General features: G+C 36.7%; 1 protein-coding gene across 1 annotated transcript in view; it reads right to left on the reverse strand.

The window, feature by feature from the left end:
- LOC107717794 (protein FAM188A) overlaps nucleotides 1–17,866 on the reverse strand; it is a 51,702-nt gene that overhangs the window by 1,799 nt on the left and 32,037 nt on the right. Inside the window, exons 11-14 of the mRNA XM_016524665.1 lie at nucleotides 11,528–11,600; nucleotides 7,294–7,366; nucleotides 5,778–5,865; nucleotides 4,902–4,973 (exon numbers count right to left, since the gene is read on the reverse strand). Of these exons, the coding sequence (XP_016380151.1) occupies nucleotides 4,902–4,973; nucleotides 5,778–5,865; nucleotides 7,294–7,366; nucleotides 11,528–11,600 (306 nt within the window). The remainder of the gene's footprint in view (nucleotides 1–4,901; nucleotides 4,974–5,777; nucleotides 5,866–7,293; nucleotides 7,367–11,527; nucleotides 11,601–17,866) is intronic.

Below are 17,866 nucleotides of genomic sequence, written 5' to 3' on the forward strand. Positions count from 1 at the left end.
GTGTGTGTGTGTGTGTTTTGTGTTGGTGTTGTACATTATGTTACAAGTGAATCTGAGAATCCATTCATTTATATAAATGCAGTATGTGTTTCACAGGTTCCATTGGTGCCAATATTGAGTGTGATTGGAGATCCATTGACCCCTGATGACCTTTAAACCTAGGAATTAAACTGAGCTGTCCACGATCATCAAGCCTCAGAGACATCCTTTCACACACAGGCAATCACAATTTACAAATCAACTTCCTTTAGGCATCGCCTAATTCAACCCAGTCTTGAGCAAAAGCCATAAAGCTCCATGGTGCTCCCTCTGGTGGCAGCCACAAACATCTCTACACCAACATCACCAGCCCATTATGCAGTGAAGCAGATCACACACTTGAAAGACTCCACTTGTCATATTTCTTCAAAGTAGTCAACTAACCTCTACTCAACCTTGTGTTTCAGCAAAAAATTTGCTTTTGTCATCAACCATGAGTGTTCATCGGCTTTCCCAGAGTTAAGAGAACCATCTATGAAAACAAACACACACTGATGCTCTCTGTGACTACAGAGAGATGTTGATTTAAGCCATTGATTTAAGACTGCAAAAGAAGCCAATAGGCAGGTGAAGAAAAGGATGCTGAGAGATGATCTCTTGAACTTGAACTAAGCATTCAGATCTAAACTTTCAAGATTTAAACCACCTTGGCTCAGATGACTGTATTGTATTACTACAATTACTTCCATATTTCTCAATCAACCCATTTTACCCAACCCCATCAATCCCCATTTTACAGCTGTACTTTAGCCCTTGACAGTAGAATACAATGGAAAGAAGAGCAACATCCTCCAGCTGACTAGACTGTGAACCATAACCAGCCATTTCAAGGCACAATAAAGCCTTACATCTTGCTAGAACTAGAAGGCACACATTGCAGCCAGTCAACTCTGATCGCGTGGACCAGCGGGTTCTCCATGTTAGTCAGAACATGCCTTTCATAAAACTTGTCAACACTTTATGTATGTTTACTTGAAATAATCCACACATTTTCTCTGGTCAGCCAGATTTCATGTTCTGAAGGTTTTTGGCCTGTTCGGCTGAAGATAACAGTCTGCTGTTGGTTAGCTGGGCTTGGTTCAGTCTATGCTTTAAAATAAACATTTATTTTTTATTCAGACTAAAACAAATGCATGTGTGCTCATAATCAGTTAGTGAACATCAGTCTGACTGCACACACAGACTCAAAGGCATTTAATTTAAATTTAATTTAAATTAAAGAGAGTAAATAACATGCATAATTTCTGCGATATTTTATATATTTAAATATTTTATAGAATATTTACTAAAATCATTAGAAATAATTTGAAAATGATTCACTTAAAAAAACAAAATAAAATAAATCCAAAGTAAACAGATTTATAATTTTCAATCAATTGTACATTTATGATTTAAAATACAACATAGATAAAACAATAAAGAATATGTTAAAGTCGGCATGAAACGGAAGATGCGATTGTCTTTTCTTCTCTACTGTGACGTATATCCGAGTGAAATGGCATCTGAAATGAGAGGACGGGACTTGATTTCGTCCTTCGGGAATTGATTGGATCGTTGGAAGTTGGGGCTTTTTTTAATTTAATGAAAAATTTGCCTTATTAAATTAACTATTATTTATAAACGTTTTTCCTCCTGGGGCCTGAAATGGAGGAATTTTGGTCAATATTGATAATTAATATTTTGTTGAATGTGTTTTTGTGCTGGCACCTTGGCTAGTTTAGGCGTGTCATGGATAAATAAATAAAATCACCAGTAGGTGGCAGCAAGTCCCTGTTTTAATAAATGATTTATTGAATTATTCAAATCAAATGATTCCTTCAAAACGGCTAATTCAATTAGAAACGAAACAGTGAGTCCATCTGAATGGACCATTGGCTCACTCGATTAATTCAAAAACAGATTCAATCTAGCAATGAAACACCGTGTTGCTCTGCACTATTGTATAAAATTAATAGCACTTGTGCTCGCACACGTGCAGATATTCAGAAAAGTAAATCGTTCGTGCAATGAATATAAAAACATAACTCATACATGGGTATTTTTTCCTTTTAACAAAATGGAGGCAGATCTGAATGCCAGTTTGCAGTTAGTGGTGGGGGATTTCTCTCCACTGGATTCACAGCTGACACCGAAGCATGAATAAATGTTTTATTTATTAAGGATGACGATGACGATCAATGGCACAAAACATGCCTAAAAAGCGTGCGTGAGAGAGAGAGAGAGACTGCCTGAATGACTGAGCAGGTCCTCCATCAGGTTAAGTCATATTCATGAAAAAAATTAGTTTGCGATGTCCTAAGAGTAATGTTAGTTTAGGCGTGTCATGGATAAATAAATAAAATCACCAGTAGGTGGCAGCAAGTCCCTGTTTTAATAAATGATTTATTCGATCGTCTCTCAGTCCCTCACAGTCACACATACAGCACAATAACATTATATCAGAAATGTCTTTAATAATCTAATCAAGGAAAAATCATAACTTAAAAACTTGAACTTAAAATGTTGCGCTTGAACCATTTTGCGTGAATAATGACAAAAACTTGCTTCCGCCTGTGCGCAGCTTGTTACAGTAGCAAGTTCTGATTGGGCAATCACCGTTATCTATCATAAGTAGAACATTTTAAAATTTAATTTGCATAAATTTTACATAATACACAACATTAATAATCCAAAGGGGATGGTAAGGGGGGATGGTGGTTTTATTGAGGGGATGCTTTTTGTCATTTTTTTCAACCAGGGGGATGCCATCCCCCCGCATCCCCCCTCAATTCGAGCCCTGCTGACTGCAGTGCGAAAGTGGTCAAGAATGCACAAGTGACATGAAGCAGGAGTGCTGGAGGAAGACAGAATGAGAGCAGATCCCTTCGGATGATTATATGACTTGAGCAGAAAGGCAGACTAGGTTTTGGCTTCCAAATGCCAGTATGGTCTGTGCTGTAGCCAGAGGAGCTCTTTACATTTTGCAAGGTGTTTGGTTCCTGAGAAAGGGCCCCTGTGAATATACGAGTGGCACAGAGGAAACCTCAACAACAAAGGCTGCACACTTTACTGCTGCTGCTAATGCGTTTGCCAGAGTAATGAAGAGTAACCCGTGTGTCCTCAGGGGCGTGATGTGGCAATTCCTACCCATTATCCCTAAACTTCGGTCAATCTCCTTCTCACACACACACGCACTTCAGTAAATGGCGATTTTGTCAGGTCTTGCTCACTTTTGGGTAAATTTGTCCCCAAAATATGGTTAAGTAGGTACACACACACACACATACTCTGTGATCAATGAATGTACAAGGTGGTCAGGGGGGCTTTCTCTAGTGCTTAAGGATGGCATGTGTAAATGTCAATAATGGGGATGTGTATGGAATATGGGCAATGGATAACAATGGTCAGAAAAAGCACTTAACTACCAGTGGCAATATAGAGAACATGAGTTGAGAATAAGCACCTGGAACAACATCAGAGTGAATATTAAAAGTATATAAGGAGTCTTTGTTTCAAGTGTTCAACAAGCAAAACAGACAAACTACTGGTTTAAATGCTTTTGTGTAAACAAAATTAATTAAAGAAAATATAGATAAAATGAACTATTAAATAATAAAAAAAATTATAGAATATTTATCACACTTTTAATTTGACAACTAAAAATGTGAACAGCAACAAAAATAATAAAAGTTGAACGTTCAATTGCTTCCTCTTGCTTTTGTAAAGCATATTTATAAGTTCTATCAGGTTTTTCCAATTTAATATTGGAGACACATGAGAACCAACAGAGATCATTTGTAATATTTCCTTTTGTGTTCCACAGAAGAAAGAAAATCTCTTATGGGTTATGACGTAAGAGTGAATAAATGACGACAATTTAATTATTCCTGTAGCTATAATAGCTACAACTAAAATGTATTAAAAATTAGACCACAAAATAAAACTGAATGATGACTGAACGATAACAAAACCACTGAAGAAACTAAGCTGAAATTTAAAGTCAAATTGAAAATAATATTACACTAAAATGCATTTGACCATGTGTCTTTTAAATGATGCCTGCTGCTGCTAATGCGTTTGCCAGAGTAATGAAGAGTAACCCGTGTGTCCTCAGGGGCGTGATGTGGCAATTCCTACCCATTATCCCTAAACTTCGGTCAATCTCCTTCTCACACACACACGCACTTCAGTAAAGAAGCATAGGGTCACACACACACACGCACGCACGCACGTTTACTTAGCTATCTAAATGGGGACATTACATAGACTTCTATTGTTTTTATATACATAGTTATACACTTTTTTTTTTTTTTACCTAAACCCACCCTTACCCCTAAGCCTACCCCTCACAGAAAACTTTCTGCATTTTTACAATTTCAAAAAAAACTTTATTTTTATACCAGTTTTACAAATGAGGACGTCCCCAAATGGAGGTTTTTGGCGATTCCACAGAAGAAGCTAAACTGAAATTTAAAGTCAAATTGAAAATAATATTACACTAAAATGCATTTGACCATGTGTCTTTTAAATGATGCAAATCATGTTTCCCGGTTTGACTTTGTATAAACATAAATCAAAATAAAGAGAGAACCGAGAGCCTGAGACATTAGTCCAGTGAAACGGTTTCAGATTTTTGTGGCTTCAATATACTCTGCCCAGTCTCGAAAGCTGTCAACACTCACAGGAATGACTTGGAAGGCTAGTCTGAGAGATCGTAGTGGTGTGGGCCGTAGGTCGTGGAGGCTCACAGACTCCACATCCCAGGGATCAGACAGGATAAGACTCACCCAACCAGGGCTTTCTTGCCAGCAGGGGCAATATCTGCTATTAAAGTGTGCTTGCATGCGTGGGCATTACAAAATGAGCATGAGTATGTCTCTTACCTTCTCATTATGGTTGGACTGCTTCAGGCCATTATAGTGATACACAGGAAATGAGTCTGGGATCACAGAATCCTGGAAAAGCGAGACGACACGTGTCAGTGTGGACATGTACATCATCGGGTCTGTGGAACATCAGCAAACAGCTCTATGTGTCCTTATTCACTATGACATATACTGCCTAGATCTGACTCCATCCATAGAATGCCAGAAAAACATTTCCGTGAGTTAAGACAACTTAACCAAAACGTCCCATTCCAGCTCAAACACATCAAAACACACTCCATAAACTTGGACAAGAGAACCTAAAACAACAGTTCAGTGAATGGTTTTAGATGTAATTACATGCTCAAGACTGACAGTACACTGGAATTCATTGCTTTAAGTCCAAAACAATCACATACACCCCCCTATGCAGCTGCTGAAAAGACCTGATTGCAACCCAGTGCCAAAACTCTGCAGACCAACTCAAACAAGCAGCAAAATCAAAGCACACAATCTTGACAGGAGCCAAATACCTCTGTCTAGCCCCCATACTGCATACCTGCCTCACTGCCAAAATTACAACAGCGGACCGTGTGTGCATGTGTTTGAGTGGGCCTGAAATAGGGTTATAGTATTTGATTTGATGGTAAATTGAGGCCTTTTTTGCATGTATCCCTAAAGCCCTAATCTATTTAACACAGAGCAGTGAAGCTGAAAGTCGATGCCAACTATAACCGTCAGCTTCTCCCCACACCTCTCTCTCTGAGGGGCTACATGTACATAGATTTAATCTGGGGCTGATTGTAGGTTTATTTGAACGTAATGAAAAAACAGTAAGAAAAAATAAACAATGTACATTCAACCTGAACGAGAGAGACATGATGCATGTATTACCTGATTAGGGAAGAACTCCTGCAGAAACTGACCTAACAGAATAATACCCAACCCCTCTGGATCCAGCTTACTCTTCATCAGATTCACACTAAGAGAGAGAGAGAAAGAATGAGAGCGATGGGGGACCATGAAAGGTGTAGCTCATTGTGTGTGCACATGTTGCATGTTTTCTGCATGTCTTGCTTATTGGCATCCTTGAGCAGTGAAATGTGTTGTCTGAGGTTGTCGTCAAAATGAGCTAAATCATGAATTATGTTCAGATAATAAACATATAACAGTGAGTAATGCTTGGAATCTGACTAATATTGTTTTAAAAACAAGTGATGTTAAAACAGGACAGACTTTTCCTTTTAAAGTCATACAGCGAGACTGATAACATTACTAAAGCTCTTCCACAGAAACTCAGCAATCAAAAGGATGATAAATGCTTTCTAATGTGATCACAAGTCACTTCAACATACACATAAAAATTGACAATTGCCAAAAGAGGCCAAAGAAGGTTTCAGACTTCATCAATACTTGAATAAACTGCTTTTGACAGAACAGGGTGCTGTGTAAAAACAAACACATGACCTAAACTTTATTCTGTCAATTTAACTTTCACATAAAAACCCCTTTGAAAGGCTGAAGTTGTCTTTCAAGCTGTCAAAGGTTGATGTAAGAAAGCAGGTGGTTTCAAATTGCTCAGATTTCAGCGGGAAACTGTTTAAGAGGTGAAGGTTTCAAAGGGACTATGGTGAGTGGCTTTAAACAGGGCTTTAGATGGAAGGTTTGGACTTTAATCTCTATTTCTCTTCTTTGCTCTACAGGAGTAATGAGTATGTTTGAATGGCATGTGAACCCAAATTGTGCAAATAGAGGGAGCACAGCTGTTTTAACATGCAAAAACCTCTTCACATCACTTTATGACAAACACAAATATCACTTTGCTGTGTTAGAAATAAAGTGATATAATGTTTGCTGAACATGCTAAAAATAATATAATATATTATAATGTAAATATTATACACCCTACCATTAAAAAGTTTGCGGTTGGTAAAATTTTGTTTTTGAAAGATTATGTTTTTGAAATGTGTTTCTTACGCTCTTATTATTATCAATGAAAACGGTTGTGCTGCTGAATCTTTTTGTGGAAACAGTGAAGCATTTTTTTCAGGATTCTTTGAGGAATATAAAGTAAAACAACAACAACATTTATTAGAAATCAAAATCTTTTAGAAACATTTACTGTCACTTTTGACAATTTAACGTATCCTTGCAGATAGGTACTACTTTCTTTCAGAATTAAAAACATTAGAACATTATTATAAACATTATTAACATTAGAACATTATTATGAGACAGTGAAGATTACTATATTGTGTATTTTAGCACTGCTTGAACACTGTACTGACCAATCAGCATCCAGGACTGTACTGTTCCGTTTTATAATTAAAAACATCATATACACACACACACACACACACACACACACACACACAAACTTAAACACACACAAACACACAAACAAACTTACTAGTCTGGCTCGGAGACGAGATCCAACGCTTTCATAACATCTTCAAGCAGTGTGTCTGGAATGAACCCATTATCTGAAGATGAGCAGAAAAGGAAAGAGGCAGATGGTTAGAGCTTCTGAGAGTCTTGATCACCACCCACACAACTGGTGTCTTATGCCCAACATAAAACATGAGTTTCATCTCTCAAATTGAAGACATTCTGCTGACCACGCACACATATGCACACAAACATGCTAAGACAATGGCTGATAAGTGGATGGATGAGTGGTGTATGTTGTTTTTCCTCCTCTCTGGTCTCCAACTGTCCGACAGGATGTTTGCAGAGCAGCTGGTAGGCTAACTCTTTTCCGTTTGCTATAAAATGAACTCTCTGCTTAAACTTTCCTGCAGTGACTGGATTAAGAACAATAAATATTCTTTACCACAGCATGAAATTAGATACACTCAGGTGTTTTGAATAATGCACTAGAAACTTTGGCTAAAATAGCTTCTATACTATTGACATAAAAAGGTATTCACAAAATATTACTTCTGTAATGTGACACATTTCTGAGTGAAACAATATTCAGTGGGAAATAATGTGGGGTGGCACCATCCATCAGGGTTTAACTGGATCATAACTGTCAGCTTAATATTTTATTGCCTATTTATTTAATTTTTTTCATAACTGCACCTTGGATGATGAATTTTGCAGGTGGTATGAAAATATTTTTTCATTAAAAACAATGCACTGATTAATATTAAGACAAATGGCATTTATTATGAAAGTAAACAGGGTCAATTTTGATTTTATGTTGTTTTAGCATTTAGCATAACTAGGGATGTAACGGTACGAAAATTTCATATCACGGTTATAGTGACCAAAGTTATCACGGTTATCAATATTATCACGGTTTTGTTAAAATGAGATGAAAATGTTCAAAAAGAACTGATACACACACTGAAAACATTTCAATAAGTTTTATATTTGAAAATCAACAAACACAATTAGCAGCTATATGCACTTTTTTTTAGCATAAACATTAAATTAACATTAACATTAAGCCCTAATAATAATAATAATAAATCACTTCCAAACCTGCCTGGCACTACGTGAAAAAGTAATTGCCCCCTAAATCTAATAACTGGTTATGCCACCCTTTGCAGCAACAACTGCAATCAAGCGTTTGCGATAAATGGCAATGAGTCTTTGACAGGAATTTTGGCCCACTCTTCTTTGCAGAATTGTTTTCATTCAGCCACATTGGAGGGTTTTCGAGCATGAAAGGACTGTTTAAGGTCATGCCACAGCATCTCAATAGGATTTAAGTCTGGACTTTGACTTGGACACTCCAAAACCTTAATTTTGTTTTTCTTGAGCCATTCAAAGGTGGACTTGCTGGTGTGCTTTGGATCATTGTCCTGCTGCATTGGCTGGACAGGATTTACCGCGAGTTTTCAAAATCGCGATAATCAAACACGGTTTTGATGATAATTAAATTTTAAATGATAATACTAACCGTCAGGGCATTTTATCATGATTTATCGTAAAACTGGTAATCGTTCCATCCATAAGCATGACATTACACTACATAACCAGACTGTCAGAAGCATGAGAAGTTCTTTGGACAAATGAAATGCACACACACACACAGAGAGTATTGTTCTTATTAACACGAGGAACAGGAATGTTGTTTACGACTTTGTAAGGCAAAAAGATGCCATGCAAGAACATCTAATCTGGTTCCTGATGACACTTTGAGTGTGTATTGTAAATTAGACACTTTAAATCAAAACTTTGGAAGAACACTTACGTTCTCACTACGACACATTCAGTGATATATACACACACACAAACCTATTCTACCTGACAGATATGAGAGTGCAGTGGGCGATCTCTGTTCCAGGCTCTCATTTCTTCCATTAAACGCCCTCTCTACCTTTTCTCTATATTATCATCAGGAGTCTTAGGTTTAATACAAGAGCAATAAATATTAGAGGAAAAAGTAGGGAGGAAAATATAACTTCATGAAACAGACTCTGGGAAAAAACACAAACAGGATATACAGGCAAAGATATACTGCACTGCATATGACTAAAGGGGCATCAGTGGTTTGTTCATAAAGCTATATTGCTGACTTTGCCATCTAAGCACATTGACTATTTTAAATCCTAATAAATCACGTGAGACTTTCCTCCCCACAAATCCTCAGCAGAAATGCTCACAAATAAAACACTGCTGGCCATTAATCATACATAGGACATAGTGACATTCAGTCTGAAAACATTACTATAGAGAAAGTAATCAGTGGGTTTGTTATAAATATCGGATAAACTATACAAATGTGGGGACTAAATAATGTTCAGTTTTTAAATGAATACTTATATTTAGCCAGGAGGCTTGATATTGATCAAAAGTGACAGTTAAGACATTTATAATATACATTTTTCTATTTCAAACAAATACTATATTTTATATATATTGTTTTCAGAATTGATAATAAGAAATATTCCCTGAGCAGCAAATCAGCATATTGAAATGATTTCTGAAGGATCACGTGACACTGAAGACTAGAGTAATGGCTGCTGACATGCTGACAATTCAGCATAAGAGAGTTCTTTTAAAAATCTCACTGACCCCAAACTTTTGAAGGGTAGTACATTAACCAAAAAAATAAAGGGTTTCTGCCTCATGAAGACTGAACCTGAAAGGTTTAAACATCATTTTTTGGGTTGTTTAACCCTTAAATGCATACCTCTTTTGCAACCCGGGACGTCATTCACTACCCTCTCCCTCCTTTATTTTTTAAAGTTAGACATCAACAACATAAGAAAAAATATATATAAACGAATGTCTGTTTTCTGATTGATTTTTTTGTAAAAGTGTATAGGGTCGCTAGCGACCCGAGGTATGTAATAGTGTAAGTATAATTTTCCTGCACAACAATAATTAAATATCTGATGACTCAATAAGTGCAATTCACCATTATTCCTCAAGGTGTTTGATAGACAATGATGTGATTTTTCACTCATAATCATCGCAGGCATAAAACAAAAGAATATCATCAGCAAAAATTGAACTGGCTTGCCTTGAATGGATTTACTGCAGAGCAATTACTGTACATAATGAAATATAAGTGTCACTGTCATTTGATGGTGGATGTGGTGAATAAGCTGCCAGTGACCAAAATATTGATTTTGAAGTCATTGAAAATGATAGTTTTGAGAATATGGTTGAGATCGCGAATATGAGCCAGATGCTGAATGTACTGGGGAAGTGCACTCTGACAGTGATGGTAAAAATCATCTGCTCAAATTGAACCCTTCAAAGTTTCAAAAGGTAACGAAATATGTTTTATTTTATTCTTTTGTAAATGTTACTAAAATATCAGGAGAGTTTTATGCTATTGCTGCAGTTACAGATCCATCCGTGTTAGATAAATAGGTCCGGGTCGCACTTGTAGAATTCCATGTCTGAGAAAATGACTGCTCTTTTACTCAACTGAAATAACACCTTAATATCAGATCAAATGTAGTCTGTTTTTTCTCATTTCCTACTCTCTCCTCAGTAACAGTAAAGTATCAACAAACAGTAAGCCTTGGATGTGGATGTGGTGAATAAGCTGCCAGTGACCAAAATATTGATTTTGAAGTCATTGAAAATGATAGTTTTGAGAATATGGTTGAGATCGCGAATATGAGCCAGATGCTGAATGTACTGGGGAAGTGCACTCTGACAGTGATGGTAAAAATCATCTGCTCAAATTGAACCCTTCAAAGTTTCAAAAGGTAACGAAATATGTTTTATTTTATTCTTTTGTAAATGTTACTAAAATATCAGGAGAGTTTTATGCTATTGCTGCAGTTACAGATCCATCCGTGTTAGATAAATAGGTCCGGGTCGCACTTGTAGAATTCCATGTCTGAGAAAATGACTGCTCTTTTACTCAACTGAAATAACACCTTAATATCAGATCAAATGTAGTCTGTTTTTTCTCATTTCCTACTCTCTCCTCAGTAACAGTAAAGTATCAACAAACAGTAAGCCTTGGATCTTTGCACTGCCTGATAAGCTGGAGAGATCATAAACTTGCTCTGGGTTTTGTGGAGCTAAAGCTCATCTTCCTCCCAGTGAAGGACGAGTTGACACAGCTGCTGGGGTTAAGTTGACATTTTTGAGTTGAGCTTATTCAGTCTCTTTTTCTCGCTCACAAACATACACAACATGAAATGCTTCCTTTTTAATAATCTTACCTTCCGGGTCAAAGGTCTGGAAGACTCTTCTGGCCTGCTCTGAAGGAGACTCGGGGGCCACCAAAGCCATCTCCTAGATAGAGAGGGAAATATGAAAAAAAAAAAAAAAAAAAGAGTTATGGCATGGGCAACATCATTTTTGTGATGCTAAAATATTCCTATTTCAAATTTAGAGATAAAGAGATAAAGATAAATCATTCATAAGTTGATTTTTCCTTCACACGATCTCTTTGAGTACTGAGGAGGCATAAACCGATGATGCAATGTGCTTTAAGGACCCTGGCTGAAATACACGACAGTAAAAATCTGAAAATGTTTATATGAACTGTACTTGCGTCAATTTGTTTGTGTGTGTGTGTGTGTTTGCAAAGGTACTGAGTGTGTGATTATGTTTTGTGTGTGTGTGTGTGTGTGTGTGTGTGTACAGTATATGAGTATAACTGATCTAAAGATAAACTCATAAATGGCAAAATTGCCCTTCTATCAAGCAATCTCACAGATCTTTTAATGAAAACAATCTTCTATCTCTCTCCCACATGCACAAAACTCACAAACAGGCTGCAAACTTTGCTGATTAATAGAAAACAAACCAAAATCCATGTGTGTTTGTTCATGTTTGAGTTACAGCGGGATCACCGCCTCATCAATACGTGTTGCCTGAGGGACTTGGGACAACAAAACACATCTGTATGTGTGTAAAAACTACTCAAGCTGGAAAATATGCAGAGTCAGCATGCACAGCTGAATCCCGTACAGCTATAAACAGTTCACAGAGTTTTCCATATCTGCATTCCAGTAACGTTCAGAGTGCCATTTAACCTCATCAAGTATTTTAATCTTAATTTAGTTAACCATTAAGTGATAAGTGCATTTCAAATCTGTGCCATTTCAGTTAGGATGCTGCTTAAGAAGTTAGCTGCCTATGTTTTTTTGGAACAGAATTTGAGTGATCCAAACTTATGACCTGCCCCCTCTTTTGAACCCACTCACTTTAAGACTTCATTCTCGCCATCTGTGTTTCAATCGCACAAGCTCTGATTCTCATTATTAGAAAGGAAGGCAGTGGATTAAGAGGTTAACTAGTTCTCATGGTGACTGATGATAAGAAAAAGGTAACGTTTTCAAAACTCTGCATAGGAATTCATCAATACTCTTCAAATGTGAAGCATGAGAGTCAGACGAGTGTGTGAGTGTTTGAAAAAGCTCTATTCTGTTTAAATGAAAGTGCTGTCAAATGATGGGCAATAAACTGCACCCTAATATTTAAGAAGCACATGGCACTCATACACACACACGCCAAGTATATTGCGTAATATTTTGCATACTGAGAGATTTGCTCAAACCCCTAATCTAGGGCCCTTTGATTTCTGTGAAGCAGAAAATACAGACAGAATAACAGAACACAGTCATTAAAACAAAATTTACTGTATAATGCGAAATGTCTCAGAATTTGGCAAATTTTGGATTAATAAATAAAAAGTAGGGCTGCAGAATTTATCAAATTCAAATGGTGATATGGACTACTGTCTGTGATTATTTAACCACAAAAAGACTGCTGTTTAAATATAAAAATGTACATGTTCTGTGTCTCAGCTATTCTGTTTAAATGAAAGTGTTGTCAAATGATGGGCAATAAACTGCACCCTAATATTTAAGAAGCACATGGCACTCATACACACACACATGCCAAGTATATTGCGTAATATTTTGCATACTGAGAGATTTGCTCAAACCCCTAATCTAGGGCCCTTTGATTTCTGTGAAGCAGAAAATACAGACAGAATAACAGAACACAGTCATTAAAACAAAATTTACTGTATAATGCGAAATGTCTCAGAATTTGGCAAATTTTGGATTAATAAATAAAAAGTAGGGCTGCAGAATTTATCAAATTCAAATGGTGATATGGACTACTGTCTGTGATTATTTAACCACAAAAAGACTGCTGTTTAAATATAAAAATGTACATGTTCTGTGTCTCAGAGTGAAAAAGAGGCCAAGTTTCACAGAGCTTTAAACTTCAGTATGTAACTCGCCCAACACAATTTGAGCAAAGTACATAAAATATGGCTCATTTCATATGGCTTGTTGAGAGATGAGCTATTACTGAAATAATGAGAAATGAAATCTTTGCCTATTGGACCCAGAATGCCTTGACACACCCTAGCAACTAGAGCCCGACCGATATATCGTTTTGCCGATTTTATCGGCCGATATGAGCCTGTCGCAGATATATCGTATCGGCGAATATGCCGCCGATATGAATTTTTTTTTACAGAACATAAAACGCAGATAAAATGCTTGTAAACGGTGTAATTATGTATTTTGTCCAGCAGAGCACGCTCCATTGTTTGCTACTGGCGACCTGGATGAAACGCTTTAAAGCTTAAGTGTATGGAATACCATTGAACCGACGCACGGAGGGTGGTGTTCGAGAGGGCCCCTCGAGCTGAAGGGATCTCCTGAATTTGGTGGAGATCTGAAGCCGCGTTCTTGAGATAGTGACACCAGCCAACACTTTCACTTCAGTAAGGAAGAAGTGAAATAAACTTCAACGGAATAAAGTTGAATGGATTTGAATTTAAATAAAGTTGAATAAACTTCAACTTTACTGTTCAGTGCACTGATGTCAGACTCATTTTGGATAATAAAGTTTGTTAAATTGTTAAATGCCCTGCCTCCATTACATATCTTTGTCACGTCATTATAAGTGTTTGATCACCACATTTGAGTGATCATTGCAAAAAATGTGTTTATGTATATATATTCTGTTTATGTATATACTGTATTCTATATATAGCTGGTACTGTACTATAATATACACAAAGATTATCAGCCGATATATCGATATCTGCCTTTTTTTACTCCCTAATATCGGTATCGGCCCCCAAAAAACCCATATCGGTCAGGCTCTACTGGCAACCACCCACAACACTCTCGCATCAGTTCTGCATAGACAAGAACCACTCATGCTTTCTTCAGAAAATCTAAAAGTCCAGTCAAATATAAAGTGTTTTACTGCAATTGAAAAAAACAAACATTAGCAATGAACATACAAACACGGTCATGGAAGAGTGAACATAAACAGGCTGTATACTTTCACAGTATGGTTTCAGTGTAACACACACAAATATCTCCTCTTGTTTCACAGAGTAAATATACAGCTCACAGTCTCACATTAAGAAAGAGGGACAGAGCAATAGAGGAGATAAAATGAGAAAGAAAAAATGAGGTACAAAGGAATAAGAAAGTAGATGACAAGGAGGAGGAGTTGCAGCAGGATACTGTTTGTCTTAATACCACAATCTGAGCTAGTACTCCACACAGTCAAACAGGACACCTTTCCACAGTCGAATGGCAGGTAGTCAAAACAAAATTAAAACATTTTGGAAGTAACTTGCCCAACACTGGTTATAAACCCTCATTCCTGAAGTAATGAAAAAGATTTGTTAGTTTTAACATATAGCAGCAGCACGAAGCTCAGTAGTGGTGCGAGACAGAGAAAAATGGACGAGTGCTTAATTATACAAGTGAGAAGTTTCAATAGGTACTGGATGGGGAGACTTCTGCCATGAACTCTTAAGAGTTTAACTGCTCCATAAACATTGGTCAAACAATCTGACAGACTCAAAAGGAATATTTCATCCAAAAAAATAATAATTCTATCTCTTATCATTTTAAAACCCATATGATTTTTTTTCTTCTGTGGAAAAAAAAATTAAATTAAAAAATGGGGTTATTCTTTACTATTGTATGGTATTTATTAATTTATTTATTGCAGCTTGACAGTTTGAAGTCACTGTATGTTTTCATTGTACACTAAAGAAGAGTAGCAGGACTGTTTTTCAAAATGATTTTTAAAGTGACTTATATTATATTGCACTGAAGAAAGCCTCCACTGTCGCTTTTGATCAATTTAATGCTTTCAATCAATCTTACTGACCCTAAATTTTGAAGGCTAGTGTATAATGTTCTTTTTATTTTGGTTATGAAAGTAATTTTCTCTAAGTGAATGCTGTATATTAATGTTGTAAATTATACAGGAATCCTTTTAACTTGGCACTGTACACAAAAAACACAAAAAACAATTGTATGGTATTTATTAATTTATTTATTGCAGCTTGACAGTTTGAAGTCACTGTATGTTTTCATTGTACACTAAAGAAGAGTAGCAGGACTGTTTTTCAAAATGATTTTTAAATTGACATTATATTGCACTGAAGAAAGCCTCCACTGTCGCTTTTGATCAATTTAATGCTTTCAATCAATCTTACTGACCCTAAATTTTGAAGGCTAGTGTATAATGTTCTTTTTATTTTGGTTATGAAAGTAATTTTCTCTAAGTGAATGCTGTATATTAATGTTGTAAATTATACAGGAATCCTTTTAACTTGGCACTGTACACAAAAAACACAAAAAACAAAAAAAACAACAACAGATTAAAAAAATTAACAACAATCTATGCAGTTCAATTGTTATTTGTTTAATAGAAATTAATTGACACAACCGAAAACTGCTTGGTGAATATCAACTGAAGTAACCAGCATTTCTTGTTTAAAGGGGACATATGATGCAATTTCAATTTTTCCTTTCTCTTTGGAGTGTTACAAGCTCTTGGTGCATAAAGATCATCTGTAGGACAGGGCATCACAGTATGGTAAGGGGCGTAGCATTTCCGTCATACGCTTGAGGTATTTGGCCAATCATAACGCACTGGATAGCTGGCCAATCACAGCACACCTTGCTTTTCAGACCGATGAGCTTTGTAAAAATTGACGCGTTTCAGAAAGGCGGGGCATAGAGGAGAAACAATAATGTACAGTATGTGGAAAATAATGTGTTTTTTGAACCTTAAACCGCATAAACACATTTCATTACACCAAATACACAAAATAATGTTCTTTTTAGCAATATCACATGACCCCTTTAAAAGATTTTTATATAATTAAAAATAATGATAACTTGAGGTTGATTCAATAACTGATCACTGTATGCTTTCATTGTATGCAACAGATCAGAAGCATTGTTGTTCAAAATTTCTTGTTTTCTTCATGTTCCACTGAAAATAGAAATTCAGACAGGTTTGGAATGACATGAGGGTGAGCAAACTGCCTTTCCACTGCACTGCAAAATGAAGATATAGACATATGCCAGTCATTGTGAAGAATGTCAATGAAGAATGTTTTGTTGGTTAGAAATCACAACATGCTTGCAAACATCATCCTTTTTTTGTGTGTGCACTGACATCAAGTATATCAGTCGTGACACGTGTTTGTGCACATAAATCATTCACATCACCTTCCTCGCACACAAACATGCACTGTGGCTCCATGCTAATAGCAAATGAGTGCATGTCTTGTTATAAAGTCTGACCCCTGGTGACAAAAACAACATGCTGTTCCGCTGATGTTTACACTGTGGCTTCACAACACCATCACCAGTCCTGTAATCAACCCTGCAGAGTCAGCATTTCTCCGTCGCTCACACACATTCTAATAGAGGGGAATTACAGAGCAGTGTGCTGCGTAAAGACTTCAGCTTGAGGCGGGATGGTTCTGGGCTATGAGCGATCTGACCCAGACGGATCTGTGGAGCCACACTGATGTCAGATTCTCCACACAGACCTGCTATCCTGGATGGTTTTGGGTTTCAGGGACACAGAGAAAATAAAGCGTCATTTACCGTATTGGCCCGAATATAAGACGACCCTGATTATAAGACGACCCCCCCTTTTTCCAGATGTACCTTTTGGAAAAAGGCTTTTTAAAAACCAAATCTTGTTTTTTCTCAGTAAAACACATTTTGTCTTCAATTATTTTCATACTGCATATTTTTCCTATTTATATTATTGACATGTCAAAGTCTAGACCCTGAATATAAGACGACCACGTTTTTTCAGATGTATTTCCAAGAAAAAAATATCGTCTTATATTCGGGACAATACGGTACTCACTAAAAAAAGGAACATGGTCTAAAATGGTTTTAAATTACGCATAGTAAAGGGCACGGTCAAGTCATAGAGTGCCTTGTGCCTATACTAACAGGTATATATAATAGCACAGTATCTAAGTGAAATTTAAATATTACCAATGCCCTGACAGAAACGCTTAAAGGGATAGTTCACCCAAAAATGAAAATTCTGTCATTAATTACTCACCCTCATGTCGTTCCCAACCCATAAGACCTCCGTTCATCTTCGGAACACAAATTAAGATATTTTAGATGGAATCTGACAGCTCTCTGACCCTCCCATGGACAGCAAGGGTACTACCACGATCAACTTCCAGAAACGTAGCAAGGAGATCAGTAAAATAATCCATGTGACATCAGGGGTTCAAC

This window comes from Sinocyclocheilus rhinocerous, unplaced genomic scaffold (genome assembly GCF_001515625.1).
Source record: "Sinocyclocheilus rhinocerous isolate Xijiao unplaced genomic scaffold, SAMN03320098_v1.1 scaffold1204, whole genome shotgun sequence".
Taxonomy (NCBI): domain Eukaryota; kingdom Metazoa; phylum Chordata; class Actinopteri; order Cypriniformes; family Cyprinidae; genus Sinocyclocheilus; species Sinocyclocheilus rhinocerous.